At 42.9% G+C, this 21818-nt stretch overlaps 2 protein-coding genes across 3 annotated transcripts; both read left to right on the top strand.

The window, feature by feature from the left end:
• Positions 1-1181: 1181 nt before the first annotated feature.
• Positions 1182-14665, top strand: erbb3b (erb-b2 receptor tyrosine kinase 3b). 2 transcript variants are annotated; one of them, XM_040047561.1, is made up of 28 exons: positions 1182-1822; positions 3164-3318; positions 3438-3624; positions 4139-4264; positions 4357-4419; positions 4566-4684; positions 5303-5444; positions 6228-6341; positions 6432-6549; positions 6642-6715; positions 7137-7227; positions 8336-8538; positions 8682-8814; positions 8910-9003; positions 9560-9717; positions 9830-9886; positions 10121-10262; positions 10365-10484; positions 10567-10665; positions 10794-10979; positions 11063-11218; positions 11342-11417; positions 11616-11762; positions 12145-12242; positions 12333-12509; positions 12590-12661; positions 12908-13199; positions 13328-14665. In XM_040047561.1, exons 1-28 carry the CDS (start codon positions 1747-1749, stop codon positions 14230-14232), a joined length of 4380 nt encoding a protein of 1459 aa, XP_039903495.1. In that variant the 5' UTR covers positions 1182-1746; the 3' UTR covers positions 14233-14665. The 2 variants fall into 2 exon arrangements, with proteins under 2 accessions (XP_039903495.1, XP_039903494.1); XM_040047560.1 differs by having other exon boundaries at positions 10362-10484.
• Positions 14666-16119: 1454 nt separating this feature from the next.
• Positions 16120-21477, top strand: pa2g4b (proliferation-associated 2G4, b). Its single transcript, XM_040047608.1, has 13 exons — positions 16120-16325; positions 17420-17548; positions 17647-17752; positions 17855-17924; positions 18026-18118; positions 18205-18268; positions 18355-18433; positions 18515-18593; positions 18689-18822; positions 18937-19031; positions 20093-20220; positions 20401-20454; positions 20545-21477. Exons 1-13 carry the CDS (start codon positions 16238-16240, stop codon positions 20602-20604), a joined length of 1179 nt encoding a protein of 392 aa, XP_039903542.1. The 5' UTR covers positions 16120-16237; the 3' UTR covers positions 20605-21477.
• Positions 21478-21818: the final 341 nt, after the last annotated feature.

Below are 21818 nucleotides of genomic sequence, written 5' to 3'. Positions count from 1 at the left end.
TTCATCAATCTCTGAAGGGAGTGGCAACTGCAAAAGGCCACAGCAGGCACCCCTCACAGTTCCCCTTGGAAGGGACAGGGCCACCAGGGCTGACACAGAGACTGACACCATGGTGGCGTTGTGAAAGTGCCAAGCTCTGTAAATACTATAGGCAGCTATTTTTTCTTGACGGGGCAAACAGAGAAACTCTCATGTGAAAAAATGAACACACACAAAAAAAAGTGCATCTGGTGACAATCTTACACTTTACACCGTTTTACTCGGCAACAGGAAAGTTTCACATTGCTGTTTATGAAACAAAACAACTGACTCAGTCTTCAAGATTTCTTCCAACAGTTTTTGGGCAATGGTGTTTTTTCCCCCAAAGTTTTCCATTATTCAGCGACTGACTGAATTAAAGGCTCCTTATTTTATTAGAAGAAATTAGAGATTGGATCAAATGTCCAATAAACAGTGTGTAAAAATAGCCATCCATGTGCAAACGAGTCTACCCATCACAGGGCCCTGTAGCAGCTGTGGATTCGGATGCCCAAGTGTCAGACTCTGGCTCCTCCTGCTGGACAGAAAAAGAGGCTGGAGTGGGGCATTTGAGACTCCTGAGTCCAGGCAGATGAACAACAGAGACATTAATTACTGGACACATAAACCGAGCTGTGGTGTTATTTCTTGGCGTCTTTTACCATCAGGTTGTTGAGACGAACATTAAAATCCAAGTTCATCTCAATCTCACCATTCTTCCCATTTCCTGCACATGGATGCTTGCAAACAAACCGTGGATTGTTCGGCTCTCCCTCCCTGCCGCATTCAAAAATAAGATTAACAGTACATCTGTCAGAAGCGGTTAATGATTTCCATCCATTAGTGGCCCGTTTTCACCCGCAGCTCCGTGTTCAGGAATCTTGTCTGCTCCGAGGCCATTTTCTCAAATTAAGCATGTTCTTGTTTTGGGTTCAGAAGTCACTTGACTGTCTGACAATGTGGCCATTGTGGCAGGCTGCTCCACACGCATCAAAGAGGTGATTAACCAGTTGACAGGGCTGCGGGGACAATACTGCTCTTTACGGGGGAAACAGTGCGGCCACTCAGAGCGCTGGGCTCTTACTGGGTGGGGGGACCGAAACGCTGCTTCCACTGCTGACAGCATGAAACAAAAATAACTGGTGTTCAAACTGCTGCACACGGCAAATATTCACATCCAAAATCAGCTATTTGCTGCACTGAGCGACCTGTACTTGTCTGTCTCACTGGCTCGTATGTCATTCAGCTTTTTTGTTATTATAATGTTTTAGGTGGGGGTGTTTGTAACGTTTTAAGATTTCTGTCAGTGCTATTGAGTCTGTCGTTTCTCGAGGGCTTCATAAATTTAGCAGAATTCTTTGCTTTAGTGTAACAACCGAGGCTTCAGCTCGAAATGACGGACAAACCGCTGATTGGTCGGGATGTTGGCCAATCACACGTCCCCATCTGGGAGGGAAATTCCCTCATCACAATAAACTACAACTTGTTCACTGTTTTCAGTTTTGCAAGTAGTCTGAGGGATGTTTGCGCTCTTATTAGGTGGTTTGAAGGAGTTGCACTTGTCCTTCACTTTGACTTGATCTGATTTTCATATACATTTTTTTTTTTTTTACTTTACTGTATATTCTTTAGTCGATTTTTTCCCCCTGAAATACATATTGGCTCTTCGGAGGACTACCTAAACCGCTTTGATATGCAGAGATCTCCGTGAACAGGCTGGACATCAGCATGGAGCAGTGGCGAGTCATTTTACTGGGAGTGATTTTGTCTTGGAGGCTTCGAACATCATCCCAAACGCATGAAGGTGAGGACGTACGTGATTCTATATCTGAAATCCTGTCTTAGTTTGGATCTCGTGAAATTTAGACAATACCGAAATTACCAGACAAATTATAGCAATAGAATAGAATTAACTGTACTTAAAGATGTCGTAGTATAAACTGAGAAACCTCAGCCTCTCTTTGTTTGGTTCACAGCAGACCACTCTTTCTTAAAAGCTTTTTTATTGTTATGATCCAGGCCCTTGCAGTGCACTTTAAAAATCTGCAGAGAACAGCAAAGATTCACTTTAAGAACTTCTATTTACCATTAACTGATTGTCACGCTGTCAGTAAATTCTTTCTAATAAAATTTAATGTGGTTTTCTGCAGTTACAACGACATTAATGTGCAATCTTTGCCAACATTCAGATCTCCCTTTGCGATAGCTGTCAGACAATCACACTGTTTTTCTTTCCTGTCAGGAGCTTTTGTTTACTTACTAATTTCCGATCACTGAGCCCTTTCATGAATGTGTTATGCTTCATATAAATACAAAATATTAACAAATAATTTAAGTACTAATGCCTGTTTTTGAGTTATCCCAAGTATGAGTTAAATATTATTGAGTCCTCCCAGATTAGCTGAATATTTCAGGGCCAGTGTTTGCTTAAAATTGCCATGTATGAATATAAGTGTGCATTAGGCAACAGTCCTTTGTCAACATGTAACTTTCCATTGTTATTATGCAGCAGTCTTCAGGGTCCTATAGCTGTGTGTTATGTGTTCATAACGAAGACAAGAGATATGACTCGTGTTGAGCGAGTGCTGCAGGTGGCTAACGTTTGCACATTAAAGGACCAGTTCCTCAGTTTTTTTGCTGGGCACTCAGAGATGGTGTGTATGTCACCTTCCGTTCACGATATTTCCCTTCCCTCTGCCAGAGAGTCCCGTTCACACACGGCCCATTGTCTTTTGGTATGATCTCAGCAATGCGCGGCTTGCAGACGCACATGCACACGCAACACAGAAGCACTGTCTGTCACTGCAGCACTCATCACTCACTGAGACACACTGTCCACATTTATAGCTTTACAACAATGAAGCACTTTGTCTGAGGGAAAAATTTTAAAAAAAAGTCACTCTCTCTTCTGACCCCCCTGACCTCCTCTTCATCAGCCCCAGGCCTGGACTGCTCCATGTAAGCGGGTAACAGCCTGCCTGTTTCTCTCTGCTTCACATCAAAATCTGTAGCCAGCACAGGCATGAACACAGCATCAGGGAGAGTCACCAACCCTATAAATACCACAGACACAACACAGCCCACAGTACTCGCTTTCCCAGTGTTATTTACGTTCATTTTCATCTTTATTCCCTATCTGTGTTAGAAGTGTGTCCAGGGACGCAGAATGGACTCAGTTCCACAGGCTCTCAGGAGAACCAGTACAATCTGATTAGAAACCGGTATTATGGCTGTGAGATTGTAATGGGAAACCTGGAGATCACACAGATTGAGAGTAACTGGGACTTCTCCTTCCTCAAGGTAAATGTCATGTTTCCTTACTCTCCAGTCCTCCAGTCGTTACATTTGGAAAAAGCGTTAAAAAGTGGAGAGCATATTGGAGAAGTAGCCTCTTATATTAATGGTCTTCTTCACTCTAGAGAATCCGTGAGGTGACTGGCTATGTCCTTATTGCTATGAACCACTTTCAAGAGATTCCTCTGGGCCAACTGCGCGTCATCAGAGGAAACAGCCTGTATGAAAGACGTTTTGCTCTATCGATCTTCCTCAACTACCCCAAGGACGGCTCCAACGGCCTACAGCAGCTGGGACTCGCAAACCTGACGGGTTAGACGAACGACAGAAAAACAGATATTAGAGAAAGAAAACGTTCAATGTTTGTTCTGTAAAAGAAAATGCTTTCTGAAACCCAAGGCGTTTGTGACAGTGGGGAGTGGTGCATTACATAAAATGGAACAATTAAACTCAACATCTCAGGTCAAGCCTGGTCCTACTAGAAGTCCCTTCCATCACATACAGCTGTGGTCAGAGGTTTACATCCACTCAAGAAGATAGGCATGAATGTCATGGGAACTGGTGCTACATAAATAAAACTGAAATGAAATGACCTGAGAGATCATTTCTTTTACCTTGTTCCAAATTCTGCATCTTTTATTGGTTTTATTGTCTAATTCTTTCAAACTTTTTTAGTATTTTCTTGGAGGCTTAAAAAACCTCATGAAAACAATTATCCTCATACTGTTTTTTAAAGTGTATATTTTGATTCGCCTCTGATCCTGATATATCTGCTGAACCGTTTTCTCTGTCTAGCTTGCGTTATGTTTCACTAATGTTTTCACAGAGATTCTGGAGGGAGGGGTGCAGATTATCAATAACAAATACCTGAGTTATGGTCCCTGGATCTTCTGGCAGGATATTGTCCGGGACAGCAGCGCTCCTATTGATATCAAATACAATGGAAAGAAAGGTCACTACTGGTCTGCTATACATATTCCAATTCATCTCTAAATCATCTCTTTTTATAAGAAGCACTGATCTTTCTATGTCTCTCTTTTTTAGGCCCATGCCATAAATCTTGCGGAGATTATTGCTGGGGACCAAACGAAAAGCAATGCCAGATCTGTGAGCGCCCACGTTTTGTTTTTCCTTTGCCTCCTCTTCACTTCACCTCATTATATCTCTTCAAAGCTACACAGAAACACCCAGAGACAGACACGCATACACATTTATGTGACTTCTGATGAACTCGTCTCTCCTGTGTGTTTTAGTGACTAAGACGGTGTGCGCTCCACAGTGTAACAGCCGCTGCTTTGGCACAAGCCCGAGGGACTGCTGTCACATAGAGTGTGCAGCAGGATGTAAAGGCCCCCAAGATGTGGACTGTTTTGTAAGTGAATTATCTTTTTGTCTTTGGAGAGGTTTGCTGATGAAACAAGAAAATGGCTTTATTTTTATTTTATTTTTTGTTAATTGCATGGAGGATTTAAGTCTAAATTCCTGTGTCTCATGCTGGGAATATTTCCTTACTTCCTGGGCCCAATTCTAAATCTTGAACAGGTTTTCCAGAGTTGAAGGGAAACTAATCCTTTGTTTCCTTTATTCTTCTGTGGTATGGATGCTCAGTCTGCCTTTAATTGTTGCCATGTGATGTAGCTTGTAAATACAATAGTTCATGCAAGCACATTCTTGTACTGGAGTTTATATTCATGCTTGTGGCTCGCACAACCTTACTTTGATGAAATTAGGTTTAACATCAAGTTAAATTTGGAAGTAGTTGCACATAATATAACAGCATGCCATAAAAAAATTATCCACACTATTCAAAAACAAAATTCTTGACCTCTTGGTGTCATTAGAAGAAAAGCAATTTATAACCAAAATCTGTATGATTCAGCCTCTGCGGGCCATTAATGTCTTTTGAATTGTGATGTACTTCAGCAGCTTCACCTTTGGCCTTTTAGTATTTCATTTTGATTCTCTTCTTTCTGTGTGTGTTCCTGTAAAGGCATGTCGTCATTTCAATGACTCCGGAGCCTGTGTGCCCCAGTGTCCCCGGGCTCTGATCTATAACAAGCAGACGTTTCAAATGGAAACCAACCCTAATGCCAAATACCAATACGGATCCATCTGTGTGTCTCAGTGCCCCAGTGAGTGGCCTGCATGTGTTTACAAGTCTAAAAGTTTTCTTGTTACTTTTTCTCTTTCAGTTCTAAGGTTTGAAGCATCAGGTTGTAATGATAAAAATCATCTGGTCCATGACAGGCTAACAACAACCTCACATTAGCAACAACACATGACATATTACACTGTGCCAAAATGCACAAGCAGCATGTGAAAAATAAAGTGCACTCTTTCTGTTTCCAAAAGGAAAAAGAGAAAAAAGATTAAGGAAGGATTAATTAATTCGCTGCCATTAATTAGTCATTAGCAAGCATGACCACATTAAGGCCACCTCCAAACAAGTCAATCATTCTACGACGAGAAAGATTATTCACAAGTGGAAAACTTTCAGCTCCCCGGGAGTTTGGCGACCTTTTCATATACTACACACTGAGCCTGTTCATGAAGCTGCAGTCAGCACTGATATATAGTATCAGATCTAACATAATGCTAGTTAATGTTAAACTGTAAGACAGAAAATGTAACAAAGCCAAAAACTAAACACAACATGGGACAGGTACAGCAACTCTAACCAGGAAACAGAGGTTTTCAGGTGTTGTGTTGGATCTGGTGTGTTCATGTGTGTCCCATATTGTCAGGGAGGAGTCCAGGGTGGATAGGAGACATAGAGAATAGAGCAAAGCTGGTAAAAGCTGGTTGTACGCTTTAAGAATCGACTTAAGAGTCGTATCGTGAATCATTTTATTTTCTCTGCATGTGTATAATAAAACATATTCCCTGTGTTTTTCTTTTCTTCCTCCTCCTCATAGCTCATTTTGTGGTGGATGGTAGCTCCTGCGTGAGCGCCTGTCCGTCAGACAAGATGGAGGTGGAGAAAGAAGGCCAGAGGAAGTGTGAGCTCTGCAGCGGACTTTGCCCAAAAGGTTGAAATGAATGCAAATGCGATTTTTCCCTTTTCCCACCAAGATTATATCTCAGTAGTCAGATGTGATTGTTTCTGGTCATCCCTTCAGTGTGTGAAGGCACTGGTGCTGAAGACAGGCAGACTGTGGACTCGAGCAACATCAACAGCTTCATCAACTGCACCAAGATTCAGGGCAGCCTTCACTTCCTGGTCACGGGGATTATGGGGTAACTGTCAGTATGTATGAGTAAAGCGTCTCAGGGTATAGTGCCGTACACTTGGTATGTTTGTAGTATTTTTCTGTCTTTTATCTTCACAGAGATGATTTTAGAAACATCCCACCACTGGATGCCAAAAAGCTGGAAGTGTTCCGCACAGTCAGGGAAATAACAGGTGTGCTTATGTGTGTAACAGTTGACCGCTTTTTATATTAAATTTCACAATCAAGTATGCATGTTTCCTGCCTGGACCTGTAGTGCTATTCATCCATGTTTGGTGTGAGCTGCCTTTGGAAATACTGGTTGCAAAGATGTCTCCTTTCTCTCGATTATCAAAGCATAATCATGTTTGATTTGGGGTAAACTATCCATTTAAACTTCTGTGAGGTGACAGTCACAATTAACATTAAACTGCTTGCTTTTCTTGTCACATATGAGGCTGTCTTCTATCCCTTGATAACGCACACAAAGGTTGTATCCATCACATGATATATGCTCTCCTTTGGGGGAAAACAAATATCCAAATTATCTGCGATGTGTTATGCACAGTGTCATTTTCTATCGTCCTTAATATAATCACTGTGTTTTATTCTCAGACTTTTTAAACGTCCAGTCCTGGCCCAAAGAGCTGAATGACCTGTCTGTTTTTTCGAGCCTCACTACCATTCAAGGGAGGACGCTCTACAAGTAAGACTGCAGATTATACCGTGCACGTGTCAGTGAGAGGCCAGAGCAGGATGCTTTTATCACAACAGCTGATGGATTCAAATGTGTGGTTTGGCGTTATGGGCTGGGTCATTTGACCGAGCATTTTGAGTTTCATGCCCTTTTGTATTATGATGTTCCTGTTTGTAAAATTTACGCTTTAGTCAGTTCTGTTGATATTGAGTTCTAATTCCCTATTTAGCTCTCCTCTGTCTAGGTTCTTCCCATGTCTGTGTCTTCCCCACTATGTTGGTTTTGGTGTCCTGTCTTCAGTGTGTGAGTCTGTCCAGTCCCCTGTGTTTAAGTCTCCCTCACCCTTTATATGTTTCATTGATGTCTTTGTCTCCCGTCATCTCCCCCATTTGTCATGTATAGTCTCCTTGTGTCTCTCTCCTCTGTGTCCCTCTCTGTGTGTCTGTGTTAATGTGCATGTGTCCCTTTCCTGTTTACGTGTCCTCCCCATGTTCTGCTTTTTTCATGTCTCCCCTGTCTGTCATGTGTATCCATGTATTTTCTGTCTGTCATTCCTCATATCGTGTATTCTGTGCTCTGCTGTCATTCGTTCTTTGTCAGGTTGCCTGTTATGTTGTGCCCCGGATAATCTTAGCTTTGTAAAACAGAGTTTGACTAAGAATTATAAAATTGACTTTTTATTAAGTATGACCCAAAATGAGGGACTAACTATGTTTGTGTGTAAGGGAAATATATTACTCTTAAACCATGGAGGCATTCGTCTTACTCAGACTAATATCTATCTATAGGACTGTCTGTTGAATTACTCATTTATTTATAAGGCTCCAGATCACAACACCAACAACTGCCTCAAGGCACTTTATATTGTAAGGTAAAGACTACAATAATACAAAGAAAGCCTCAGCTACCAGATGAACCCTGTGAGTAAGCACTTGGCAACAGTGGGAAGGAAAAACTCCTTTTTAAGGGGAAGAAACCTCCAACAGGTTCATTGTGAGACTGAATGCATTACCTAACAGGCTTGGAACTACAACATAATCTGTTACAGACAATCTGATGTTTTTCCATTTGAATCATCCTTTTCTCCCCTCTTCATCCTCCAACCCTCCAACGAAAGCCATTTTTCTCTGACGGTCATGCGCGTCCCCACTCTTACCTCACTGGGTCTGCGCTCTCTGAAAGAAATCAGTGACGGCAGCATGTACATCAGTCTGAACAGCAATCTCTGCTACCACCACACTGTAAACTGGACGAAGCTGTTCAGAGGCCGCCGAGTTCGAGGCAACAACCTCAGCAACAACAAGCCATTGGCAGAGTGTGGTGAGGCGAGCTGATGGACTAACAGATAACCTTCACTATATTCTAAATGTTATATTTTGAGCATATTAAACTCAGAATTCACTATTGTGTTGTATGTTGTAAGCAAGTAATCAGTGCTGTTCTTACACAGTTTTGTGATGTAGTTGCAGAAGGCCACGTGTGTGATCCGCTATGTTCAGATGCAGGATGCTGGGGCCCAGGGCCTGAACAGTGTCTTTCCTGTAGGAACTACAGTCGAGACGGCACATGTGTGCACAGCTGTAATTTTTACAACGGGTCAGTGGTTGTGAGTTTACATTCTCGTGATTCATGTGTGTGTGTTGAACGTATATGTAATATTTTGTTTTGCTTCTTGGATAATATTCCTGCAGGGCACCAAGGGAATTTGCAGGTCCTGATGGCGAGTGTACCGCCTGTCATCCAGAATGCAAGACTCAGAGTGGGAAAGTCACCTGCACTGGACTGGTAATCACTAGCTTTGATAATCTGTAGCCCAGTAGTTTATATTTATGATTATTTACATAAAATAGATAAGCAGTAAATTTGTTAAAATCAAGATGAAACAAGAAAGGTACTTAGAGACTCTCTACTTCCACTCTACACATTACCAGTGTCAGGTTGGTTGGTTTATACCAAATTCTAATCCTACCATCCGAATGTCGTAGCAGAGATCAGCACTCATTAGACCAGGCAATCTTCTTTTGAATCTTCTATTGTTCAATTTTGATGACAATTGCAGCCTCAGTTTCTTGTTCTCAGCTGACAGGAGTGGCACCTGGTGCGGTCTTCTGCTGCTGTAGTGCATTCAGGAATGCTCTTCTGCATACTTCTAAACAAACATGTGATTATTGTATTTTTTTTTTCTTTATTTTCATATGCATTGTATTCTTGTAGGGCTTTGTGATACCTCGTATATTGGTGGCATCACTGTTGTGGTTCATTTCTGGTTCATTGTCACTCTAGCAGAGTTTATCTCACATAGTCTCTATTTATGATCCTCCTTTCTCTCTCTCATTGGTAGGGTTCAGATGATTGCGTGGCTTGTGCCAGTTTTCAAGATGGTCCTTTCTGCATGTCCTCTTGTCCCACTGGGATAAATGATGGACAGAAGGGACTCATTTTCAAATACCCCGACAGGAAGGGTCATTGTCAACCGTGTCACCACAACTGCACACAGGGGTGAGACTGGACTTAAAAAAGTCTATATGCCCACGTTTCCCCAAAGTGAAGTGTCCCAATTAGGTTGTTGAATCTCTGCATAATAAAGAAAACTTTGTCTTTCATTTTTCAGATGCATTGGCCCAGGATTAATGGACTGTTTAGAGACAGCCAGACTGGCAGTTAGTAGGTTAGTGTTTCCTCCTGCTGGTGAACATAAGTACACTGCAATTTGCATTGCAGTGAACTGCAAATCTAAATCACAAATCATTCCACTGTTATAACAAAAAAAAATATTTGAACTCGAAAACTTTATTTCTAAAAGGGTAATTTTCAGTTTCCCCAAACGTAAGCTGGGTTATCATGACATAAAATCTTTTCTTTTTTAGCTGATGTGCTCACTCTGTTATTTCTCTGTCTGCAGTGGTCAGATCACAGGCATAGCCTTGGGTGTCCCAGCTGGCTTAATCTTCTGCCTGGTGTTATTTTTCCTGGGCATGCTTTACCACAGAGGACTTGCCATCCGTCGCAAGAGGGCTATGAGGAGGTACCTGGAGAGCGGAGAGGTGAGACTTTACAAAACACCCAACTATATCTTCTGGACTGATTTAACTGCATTTGCTGTGATGATGAAAATCCCCTTGGAATAACTGGTCTGTTTGTAGCAGAGCTTTGAGCCGCTGGATCCTGGAGAGAAAGGCACCAAGGTTCATGCCCGCCTTCTGAGGCCTTCAGAGCTGAAAAAAGTCAAAGCCCTTGGCGTGGGTGTTTTTGGCACTGTGCACAAGGTACTAATTGGCCTGGATTTGTTAGACTTTCACTGATTATCCACAGATTTGTGTGCAGCTCTACATTTAATTTGTTTTTAAGGGCTTTTGGACTCCAGAAGGAGAGACGGTAAAAATACCCGTGGCCATTAAGACAATCCAGGATAGCTCAGGCCGACAGACTTTCACTGAGATTACTGATGTGAGTCTCCTCTGAAATAAGGTTTAACATCACACACAGAAGTTAATGTAAAGATTGAATGCCTGTCTTTTATCATATGCCAAAAGATGCCCAGTAATCACATTATCATTGCATTGTTTGTTGTGTAGCATATGCTCTCCATGGGCGGCTTGGACCACCCTTACATCGTTAGGCTGCTGGGCATCTGCCCAGGTGCCAGTCTGCAACTGGTGACCCAGCTCAGTTCACAAGGTTCGCTGCTGGAGCACATCAGGCAAAAGAAGAACAGCCTGGATCCCCAGCTCCTGCTCAACTGGTGTGTGCAGATTGCAAAGGTGAGGACAGTTTTTTTTATTTGCTTTTCCATGCAAATATATTAATAATCTGTGACTACAAGGACTACACATCTGTTTCTCAGGGCATGTACTATCTGGAAGAGCACTGCATGGTCCACAGGAATCTGGCTGCACGCAACATCTTACTGAAAAATGACTATCAGGTCCAGATCTCCGACTACGGCGTAGCAGACCTCCTTTACCCTGATGACAAGAAATACGTCTACACAGACACAAAGGTTGTTGTGAGTCATTGAGCTTGCGATACACACTGAATTGTTAAACAGCTTTTATTGTCTCTTCCAGTAATGCAATCAAACACAAACCAATTTGAGTGTCTGCATTTTTTTCTGTTTATTCAGACGCCAATAAAATGGATGGCACTCGAAAGCATCTTGTTTCGAAGATATACTCATCAGAGTGATGTCTGGAGTTATGGTAAGAGGATGTCAGTGTGTGTGTGTGTGTGTGTGTGTGTGTGTGTGTGTGTGTGTGTGTGTGTGTGTGTGTGTGTGTGTGTGTGTGTGTGTGTGTCTGTTTGTGGTGTATGCACTAATAAATTAACCTTCCTCTTGAAACGTCACTGTCTGTGAATTTTGGCGTGGAGCATTTAAATTGTCCTCTTTTCCTGGACAGGGGTGACAGTGTGGGAGATGATGTCATTTGGGGCGGAGCCATATGCATCCGTGTCGCCTCAGGAAGTGCCGGGTCTGCTGGAGAAGGGCGAACGTCTGTCACAGCCCCACATCTGCACTATAGACGTGTACATGGTCATGGTGAAATGTTAGTCAAAACATTAGCCTCTCTCTCTCTCTCTCTCTCTCTCTCACATACACGCACACACACACATATCTCAGGAAGTAGAGCAGACTATTTCAGTCTCCATGTCGAAGTATACCAGCGCAAGATAGTGAACCCTGAATTACCCATGATGCAACTGAAGTGTAAGAGTGTGCAGGGATGTTAAACAAGGTGCTTAGATATAAAAAATAATAATAAGGGTGCTTGTATGAATGTGTGTGATTGGCTTGTAGTAAAAAGTGTTTTGAGTAATCAAGTTAAGTGATTAAAGTAGAAGAGAACTATATTTACCATTTATTCGGGTATTATTCACAAATACATTCTGATACATGATAAAAATTGGTATTTTTCTTGTTATGTTTAGGCTGGATGATTGATGAAAACATAAGGCCCACCTTCAAAGAACTGGCCAGTGACTTCACTCGCATGGCGAGGGACCCACCGAGATACCTTGTCATCAAGGTGAGACTATGATGGCTACTCATTTTACAACTTTTAGTTCTGAAATATAGTCTTTAATCTCAATGCCTGTTATTCCTGATTACCCTGCAGCTGGAAGGAGAAGAACCTGTCCCAGATGCAACCCATCGAAGGGAGTCAGAGCGAGGACTTCTGGATCCAGGTTTAGAAGACCAAGATGAGGAGGGACTGGAGGAAGGTTTGGCTACACCTCCTCTTCAGAACTCGCCGTCGTGGAGTGTTTCTCGTTCTCGGATTAATTCATGCAGGGTAAAGAAGGACATCCTGGATTTCTGCACTGTTGTTACAGGATAATTGCAGAATCAGCACACCAATTTTTTTTTTTGCAGAGTGGCTCATATCAGCCTGGAAATATAGGATACCTGCCAATGACCACGAGCCCAGCAGACAGCTTCCGCCAGGTTTTTACAAAAACAAACTTTCACACGAATAAATGCAAAGACACATTCTTGATTTCTGATTTGCTCAAAGTTGATATGATTAGCTTCATTTCCAAAGAACTTCACTTTGAATGAGTATGTTACTGGTGGCACGGCCAGCAGGTCAACAAGATATACCTACCTACCTGCGCTCCTACATACCTTCATACCTCTCTCCCTCCTCAGGAAGTAACAAACTATCCATCCCTCTTTGCTTTTCTGTCCCAGCTGTGGTTTCACAGGTCTCGTCTGAGCTCAGTCCGGACTCTGCCTGAGAGGTTAGAGGTCAGGGGGAGTGGCAGAGAGGCAGAGGTGCATGAAGAAGGCTTACGGACGGCGAGTCTTCACAGGGCCAGGATTGGCTCAGAGAGGAGTAATCGTCGTGTACCGATCAGCCAACAGAGAAAACTTTCAACAGCCTCCAGTCCACCCTCGTACAAGGTGTGGACGGCAGAGGAAGAGGAGGAGGTGGACAGCTATGGCTATGTCCTACCTGGCTCACCTAGTACACCAGAAAGAGGTAAATTATGAGCAGTAAAATAGGAACAGTGCCTTGTTGTTTTGTTACATTTTGGTTCAAATAGTTAAATCATGTATTTAACCAAAGCGTCTTTCCTAATCTTCTTCCTTCTTTACACCCTATCACAGTTCAAATCTCCAGAATTTCTCATTCTGGCCAAAGAAACTCAAGGCCTCTTTTCATGGTGATAAATCCCACCCAGGAATATGAAATCATGAACACAGAGGAGAGCGCTCCTCCTCGTTTGGCCAGCAGCGTTTCAAGACAGGAAGACGACCCCACTGTGGGGATTTGCTGCAAAACCCCACCCTTACCCTCCCCAACATTCATGGCTCTGTTACCCATAGAGGACATAGCACACGAAGAAACTCTGCCACCAGACTCAGCTGTAAGGAGGAATCCACTTCATGAGGCTTGTGAAGGAACTGCAGAAGAGCGAATAAACTCTGCAGAGAAACAGCCGCTCACTAGTGACTTCACTAGTGATATCAGAGCTGTGGATGACCCAGGAGAGCCAGCCCAAGGGAATGGCAGGTATGAATACATGGACATCAGGCACTCTGACTCTACAGAACGAGATGAATCATCACAAGAGAGACGTGGGAGTCAAACATCTGCAAAGAGTGCAGCAGAAGAACAGGAAATACACCAAACAGTGGAGGTGTTGAAAAAGGAGCACAAAGAGGAAGAGGAAAAGGAGGAAACCCAGAACACAAACAACAAAGCCACTCTAAGCAGTACGGCCATGCCCAGGCCAGATGTGCTGAAAGGTGGAGGAGAAAAGGTGGAGGAGTATGAGGAGATGAACAGATTTGGGGTGGTGCCCAGCAGATGTAAGGAAACAGAATACCAGAACCTCCCAGTAAAGGGGAGGGTTATTTGTGAGGAGATGGGCAGTGGCAGGTGTACAGAGATTGGGGAATACATCAAGGTGTGCGCTGGTGTGGGGGAACCTGCAAGCAACACATCATTCGACAACCCAGACTACTGGCACAGCAGGCTGTTCCTCAAACCAGATGCTGTGCGCACCTAATAATGCGGCCAGGGACAGAGTCACAGAAACTGCTGCAGTTGCTGTCATAAATGTGGGCTGTTTCATATTCATGTTCACCTCTTTTTTTCAATTTTTTATGGGTTCTTTTCAGGAGGAAGAAGAATATTTAAAATATTTTTGATTCTTACTTCTTACTTCTTTATTCGGTGAATAATAATTCATGAAAACCGACTGTGAGATGGTACAAAGCCAACAAACTGGAGGGTGTCCTCAAGCACGTATTAAGTGACCTTCGTATCACAGTGAATGCAGTAACATGAGATGATTCCCTACGGTACTCCTTATAGTAACATGAATTATTATATAAATTCAAGTGACTAGTTTGCAGCTATCCTACCATTTGTCATCTATATGTGAACAGAAGCATTTTTTACATTATGTTGACATTTTTATAATAAAACAATAAAACGTTGTTTTTGTGGTTGTTTTATTTTTTTATTCATTTTATTGCTCAGTCATTCAATAAAATGACAGAATTAAAGAGACTGTACTCTATAGATTTACCGGGGGCACGTAAGAAAACGTAAAAGGCAAGAGACGGCACTGGTGACGCGCTCGCGCTACTTTTATTTCAGATGCAGATCAGAGATGACGGAAGTGAGAGTCAACGGTCACATTTTTCCGCTTTTGTTCAAGTAGCGAGAGAAACCGTGAAACTAATGGGCATATTTCATTTCCACCGTATTTTTCAGAGCCTGCTTTTCTTGAAATAAAAAAATGTAAATCTTAACTTTATTCCTCAGATAAACTTTTTTCTTAATGTGTATTCGTGTGTGTAGATAGATAGATAGATAGATAGAGACTAAAGGCAGCCAACATCCAAAGAAGAGCTTTGAATATCCTTCAAGAACCCTGAAAAATTATTTCTGAAGACTATTTAAAGAAATTATATGAAGAGAGTTCAAGCTGTGTTGAAGAATAACAGTGGTCATACCAAATGTTTACTTTCAAGCGCTGAAAGTTTCAAAGTTTTGCCTTAAATTCTGCATTTACATGTATGTGCGCACATTTCAATAAACTGCTTCAAGGTTCAAGGTTCACATGCATAGTTATACAAGTATAACACACAGTGAAATGTATCCTGACACGCTCCTCGACATGTGCAAAAAGGGGGGGGGGAGTAGAGGAAGAACATTATATATATATATAGTATATACATTGGGTGAATGTGCAGTAGTAGCAGCAAGCAGGTGAATTCTGTACATTAATAAGAATAGACATCTGACTATTTTACAGGATAGACAATATAAACATATTTAAAATTAAAGGAATTGAAATGTACATTGTGCCTTGGTTTAGTGTCTGGAAGAGTCCTGTCTCAGTCAATTATAGATGATGTGAGAGGGCGGGTGTGTGTGTTTAGGGCCCGGTTGGCTTGGGGATAGAAGCTCCTCTTGAGTCTCTCTGTCCTTGCCCGGATGATGCGGAACCTTCTACCAGATTGCAGAAGTTGGAACAGTTTGTTGCCAGGATGGGACGGGTCCTTCAGTATCTGCGCTGCTCTAGTCCGGCATTTCCCATTTTCTTAGCAAAATGTGAAAAAAAAATATAAAGTATTGTGCATGTACCAATTAAACCTGTATATATCAGAGTAGTTATATCTCCCAATTTAAATCCCTCTTATGAGCTAATTATCATGTTATTACAATGTTATTAGGGTGCAGTAAAGTAAAAGTGAACAAATATTATGTTAAAAAAAAACGAATAAAATATGAACAAAAAAAGCCCCCCAAAAAGTTAAACGTAAAGCTAACGAACAAGCTAGTAAATTTGGCAAAACCGCCAACCATCGGCCAATGCACCGAGCTGGAAGTGAACTATCTTGACTGCAGAGTGTGTCTTTGGCAGCAGGCGGGATCTGCTGATCGTGCGCTGTCGGCCGGAGTCGGGCGGGCCGGTGTGCAGAGCAGCGTGGTCCGTCCTGAGCCTGACTGAGACCCGCGGGGGAAAAAGTTACTCTCGAGTTCGCGGACACACTGCCAACATGTCTGGAGATGATGAGACGCAGGAGCAAACCATCGCCGATGACTTGGTGGTTACCAAGTACAAGATGGGCGCCGAGATTGCAAACCGTAAGTAAATACATCGCTAACGAGGCGTTTTGATCTCTTACAAGTACCAGAGCCGTGCCTGATGTTAGCTAGCAGTGCCAGCTAGTCATATGCAGGCAGCAGCTATGCCATGTGCCGCAGCAGTGCATCGATAACAAGAAGATCACATTAGGAAGCGGGGGCTTTTTTTAAATAAACAAATAAAATACGGGCTTTATGATCATTTACGCCTAGATTTCTTTTCAAAGCTATCCGCACACGTTTAGCGCCATGTAGCTGTCACAGCAGCACACCGGTAAGCTAGGAAGCTATGTGGCTGGGCTAGCTGGCTATCAGGCGTTAGCTAGCTGTAACTGCTAACGTTAACAGATAACAATGGCAAGTACAAATGACACGCAAGGGTTCAAAATAAGGCAGCTCACATTTAAACGCATGTGTGCAATGAATTCAGATCCGTACAAATTAAGTTTAATTTAACTTTGCTGGTGACCTGATTGACTAATACGATGTAATTAAAGGTAATAACTGGCGTAAGCAGAGACCGTTTAAACCGACTTTCTCTGTGGCACTATTAATTGTGCTTTAATCCTAGGCTGCCTATCAGACATTAACATTTATAAACATACCTGATGTTGGAAAAAAAAAGAAGAAAAAAGCATTTGTTCACGATCCTTTTTTTAATACAGAGACTGGGTGTTTTTCATCCCCAGCCCTTCTCTGTATGATGCACGAGATCACATGATATGCTGGTCCTTTACATCAGTGGCAGCATGTCCTTATTATGATTTATGTATGATAAACTGATCTTGATTTAAGACACCTAATTCACTCTCGTCAATGCGCAGATTTGGGCAGACCCACAGCTGTCAGGCAGTCTGTCAAACGTTAATCTCACAGCAAATGTGAAATGGGTTTATCTGTGCCCTCTGATGACAAGAGGAACACTGTCTCTCCTGCTAATTCTAAACGTTTGGTGGGCCTAAACAGCTGATTGACCCAGGATTAATCAGCAATTAAAGTTATGATGAAAACAGTATTTCAGGCACTTGTCTGCCGTCTGTTATTTAAACACCATATTAACCAGTTTAATGGCTCTCTTATCTCTTGCCCTGCAGAAGCTCTGAAGGCTGTAGTAGAGGCAGCTAAAACTGGCGTCTCCGTGCTCAGCCTGTGCGAAAAGGGAGATGCCTTCATTGTGGCAGAAACTGGAAAGATCTTCAAGAGGGAAAAGGAAATGAAGAAAGGTATTTTTTTTCTTTCTCTTGCTCTTTCTTTCTTTTGGGCTTTTCATTAGTCGCCAATCTGACTCAGCACTCCCTCATTCACTCTCTTTCCTTCCCAGGTATCGCTTTTCCTACATGCGTTTCTGTTAACAACTGCGTGTGCCATTTCTCCCCTCTGAAGAGTGATCCTGAAGTCATACTGAAGGATGGCGATCTTGTCAAAATGTAAGCTTCTGATTTTATGCTCCCCATCCTACGGCAAGGTGGGAAAAAAGCACTGAAAACATAAACTAAGCCGAAATTTAACCACCTCCTGTTTGCGTGCAGTGATCTCGGTGTGCACGTCGACGGCTTCATCTCAAACGTGGCTCACAGCTTCATTGTCGGCGTGACCAAGGTATGAGGAATACACCCGCCCTGTAGCAATCAAATGCTTGATTTCCTCCAATAATCCCAATAGGTCTTTAGGTCTTTAACTTACCTCTCGTGTCTCTGCAGGACAACCCACTGACAGGACGTAAGGCGGACGTCATTAAGGCAGCTCACCTCTGTGCTGAAGCCGCTCTCCGCCTCGTCAAGCCAGGAAACCAGGTAAAGCTCTCCCACTGACCAGATCTGTGTGACCAGATAGTCGTTTAGACCTCTTCTCATAATCACCGCTGTTTGTTTTTCATCAGAACACGCAGGTCACGGAAGCCTGGAACAAGATTGCAAAGTCATTCAAGTGCTCCCCCATTGAGGGTGAGTGTTTGTGAACACTCTTTGGTTTCGGTTTCTAGATGTGATTTTGGGCCACTTGACTCATTTTAGTTTTTCAATGTCCGCAGGCATGCTCTCTCATCAGCTCAAACAGCACGTAATCGACGGGGAGAAAACGATCATCCAGAATCCATCGGACCAGCAAAAGTGAGTTCTGTCAGCTGGTGCGTATAGTGGTCGATGTGTCGTCTTTGACCAGTAGCTCACCTCGTTGTGTGGTATTTGCAGAAAGGACCACGAGAAGGCCGAGTTTGAGGTGCATGAAGTATACGCAGTGGATGTGCTCGTCAGCACCGGAGAGGGAAAGGTGAGAAGGATTGAAGTGTATGGTCAACTGTTTAGTTTGGGGTTTTTTTTTTCTGCTCAGTATGAAGAATTTGTTAATGTATTTATTTAAATAAGGCAAAGGATGGAGGTCAAAGGACCACAGTTTACAAACGAGACCCCAACAAGGTGTACGGCTTGAAGATGAAGACGTCTCGGACATTCTTCAGCGAGATGGAGAGACGCTTCGATACCATGCCTTTCACTCTGAGGTAGCATCTTTTAACCCCAGTTTAGAGATTTCTTGTATTTCTGCCTTTTCATTTTATTATTACAGAAATTGGTTTGCACCTTCATCCACTTATTTTTCTTTCCATTGTCTTCAGAGCGTTTGAGGATGAAGCAAAGGCCAGGTTGGGGGTGGTGGAGTGTGCCAAACATGAGCTGGTGCAGCCCTTCACTGTACTGCAAGAGAAAGAGGGTGAGCACCACTGTGTATTTGGGAGCGAGCGTGCACTATAAGTGGTCGGTCGACGTGTTCAGCGACGACACGTGAAAACATGCAGCTGTTATTTGTTTAGCCTGATTGGGTTCATGTCTTATTCTGACCCAGTATCATAATAATCAGTCAGAATTCCTGGTATTTCAAAGGGGTGTGCAACTTTTTTCTTGCAAACTTAGCACTAGCAATACGTCTCTAATCCAACACGTAATAAAAACTTGCTGTTGCAGTTAAAGTAAATGATAACATTTTTAAAAAGAGACATAAATGGAGAGACAAAAAGTGGAAATACCTGCTTTGGAGGTAGGCATAGACGAGCACGTGTGCTGACTGTGCAGCCCTTCTTGCAGCAGTCGGGCCCTCCACTTCACGGCCTTCACCGTTACATGTCTGAGTGCAGCGGGAGAAACTGCGGTCCAGGTGGCTGCATACTGGCTGGTCAGCTCCGAGTGATAGACTCTCTGCAGTATAGGGACAACAGGCCATAGTTTAACAGTCTTTTAGTGTGTTAGGTAAAGGAAGCCTTGTTATGACTTTTAAGTTTCTCTGCATAGATCTTGTTGACCGATTTTGCCCGTCTCCACAATAGTTCTCCCACCTCCATCTCATCCTGTCACTGTCATCCTTCTGTCCCGCCAACCCTCCTCCCTCACTACATCTATGAATATTCTCTTTGATCTTCCCTCCTCTGCTCGTCCCAACCATGTCAGCCTTGCCTCTCTCACTTTGCCTCCAAATTGCTCGACCTAAGCTGATCTAATCACATCTAATCCTGCCCGTCTCGATCACGTCCAATGAAAGTCTCAGCATCCACCTCCAGTTCAGCCTCCTGTCTTTTTGTTAGTGCCACCGTCTCCAAACCGTATCGGTCTCACTATCGTCTTGTAAGCCGTCCCTTTCACTCTTCTGTCGCACATCAAAAATGAAAAAAACAACCTTCTTTGGCCACTAGATGTCTCTGTTGACAAACAATGATGGAAAAACAGGAACTGTGGAGGTGTCTACTACTGCTTCTATAACTGTGAACCCTCTGTGTTCAGGCGAGTTCGTTGCCCAGTTTAAGTTCACCGTGCTGCTCATGGCCAACGGACCTCTGCGGATCACCAACAGCCTCTTTGAGCCAGAACTCTACAAGTCTGAGCACGAGGTGGAGGACCCAGAGCTGAAGGTAATACATGGTTTTAATACACAGTCCTCCTCCTGAGGACGATTAGACTAATGGGACTGCTGTGTCTCGCCTGTTAGCTGACTTCGCACTTGCAAAACCATTATGTGTTGATGTATTTAATGCTGTAGCTCATCGGGTTGTGAAAGTCATATTTGTCTACTCCTCCCTCTCCCACTAAAGGCTTTACTTCAAAGCTCAGCCAGCCGTAAGACTCAGAAGAAGAAGAAAAAGAAGGTGAGATCCAGGACGCTGTGATTCTGTATCTCACTTTAATGCTGTTGACAAGTTTCTGCTCTAACGTCGATCCTTTCTTTTAAAAAAAAGGCTTCAAAGACAGTGGAGAATGCAACAGGACAGCCGATGGAGACCGAGGCCGCAGAATAAATCGATGCTCCAATAAATTGTGACGGACATCTGATGATCCAAAGAACAGACGTCACGAATCCTTCTGTCCCAGCTGTGTGAGGCACTTGTGGGCAAACTGCTGCAAATACCTCTGAGTCTAACTGATGTCAGTTTGGGATGATGCTGCTCCTTAAATCTGTCACTCCCACTAGAACACACTCTCTCTTACAAAACACACACTTATATCTCTAGTAAATTTTACTGCCTTTGAGACATCCTTATTCTCTTAACAGTGGTCTGCTACCAGAGAGGATATTTTGGTCAAGGGCATATTCTCACTGGAAAATGCCACCATTTGACTGACCTTGAGCCTTCCATTCATTCTCCAACTGTAGTGAAAGATGTGGAAAATAAAGAGTTCGACCGAGCAGCCAGGGATGGCGACTGCACAGCACTGCGTCAGTGTAATTGTGTGACATTAAGATACATTTCTTGAGGTCTTTGAAGTGAAGCCACGCCTCTGTCATGAGTTTAACTTGTCGTGGGCATAAATGTGGACGTCTGTCCCGATTCATCACATCATCCCCCCATCGTTCAGTTTAATTGCAGCATTTATACCGCTCTTGCTTGGTTTGTGCTCCACTGTGTACGCTCGTAAGCCTCTGCTATAAGTTACTCCTAACAGTTTCTAAAGTCAACATTTAGGACCTCCCACATCTAACCAGTAAAAACAAATCGATTTCTTTTCCTCGGTTGTGGATGGTCTTAACTCCTGCCAAGGGTTCACCACTGAGTCTGACAGTCTGTGTTTACATAAGAAGTCCATACCTGTTAAATATATGGATGCTTTTGTAAAACAAATCCCACTTTTAGAGACTATTTTTGGAAACATTAAAAAACCACCTGACATCATTTGTGTGCGTTCTGTTTTGGTGTATTCATGAATAAAAGATTGTTTTTACATTTTAAGAAGGTTAATGGACAACCGCTCTGAGTAGTTCTGCTCATTATTCCATCTTCTTTATCGAGGGTCTGATCCCAGAGAGGTGGGACGCGAGCCACTGGCCATGCTGGAGGATCAGGATTAAATTACGCCCACATGTTTGAGAGATCTTGTGTTTGGTTCACAGTAGTTGCATGAAAAAGTTGAGGGAACAATTTAATCACATTTAATTTTGATGGATCAAATATACAAGCTGAATATCTTTACTGGTACATATTGTGTAATCTGTCGAGAGAATCTCCACGTCTTT

Source organism: Simochromis diagramma, unplaced genomic scaffold, assembly GCF_900408965.1.
Source record: "Simochromis diagramma unplaced genomic scaffold, fSimDia1.1 OVJJ01000387.1, whole genome shotgun sequence".
Taxonomy (NCBI): domain Eukaryota; kingdom Metazoa; phylum Chordata; class Actinopteri; order Cichliformes; family Cichlidae; genus Simochromis; species Simochromis diagramma.
The sequence above is the reverse complement of the archived record's forward strand: the minus strand, read 5'-3'. Positions and strand labels throughout refer to the sequence as shown.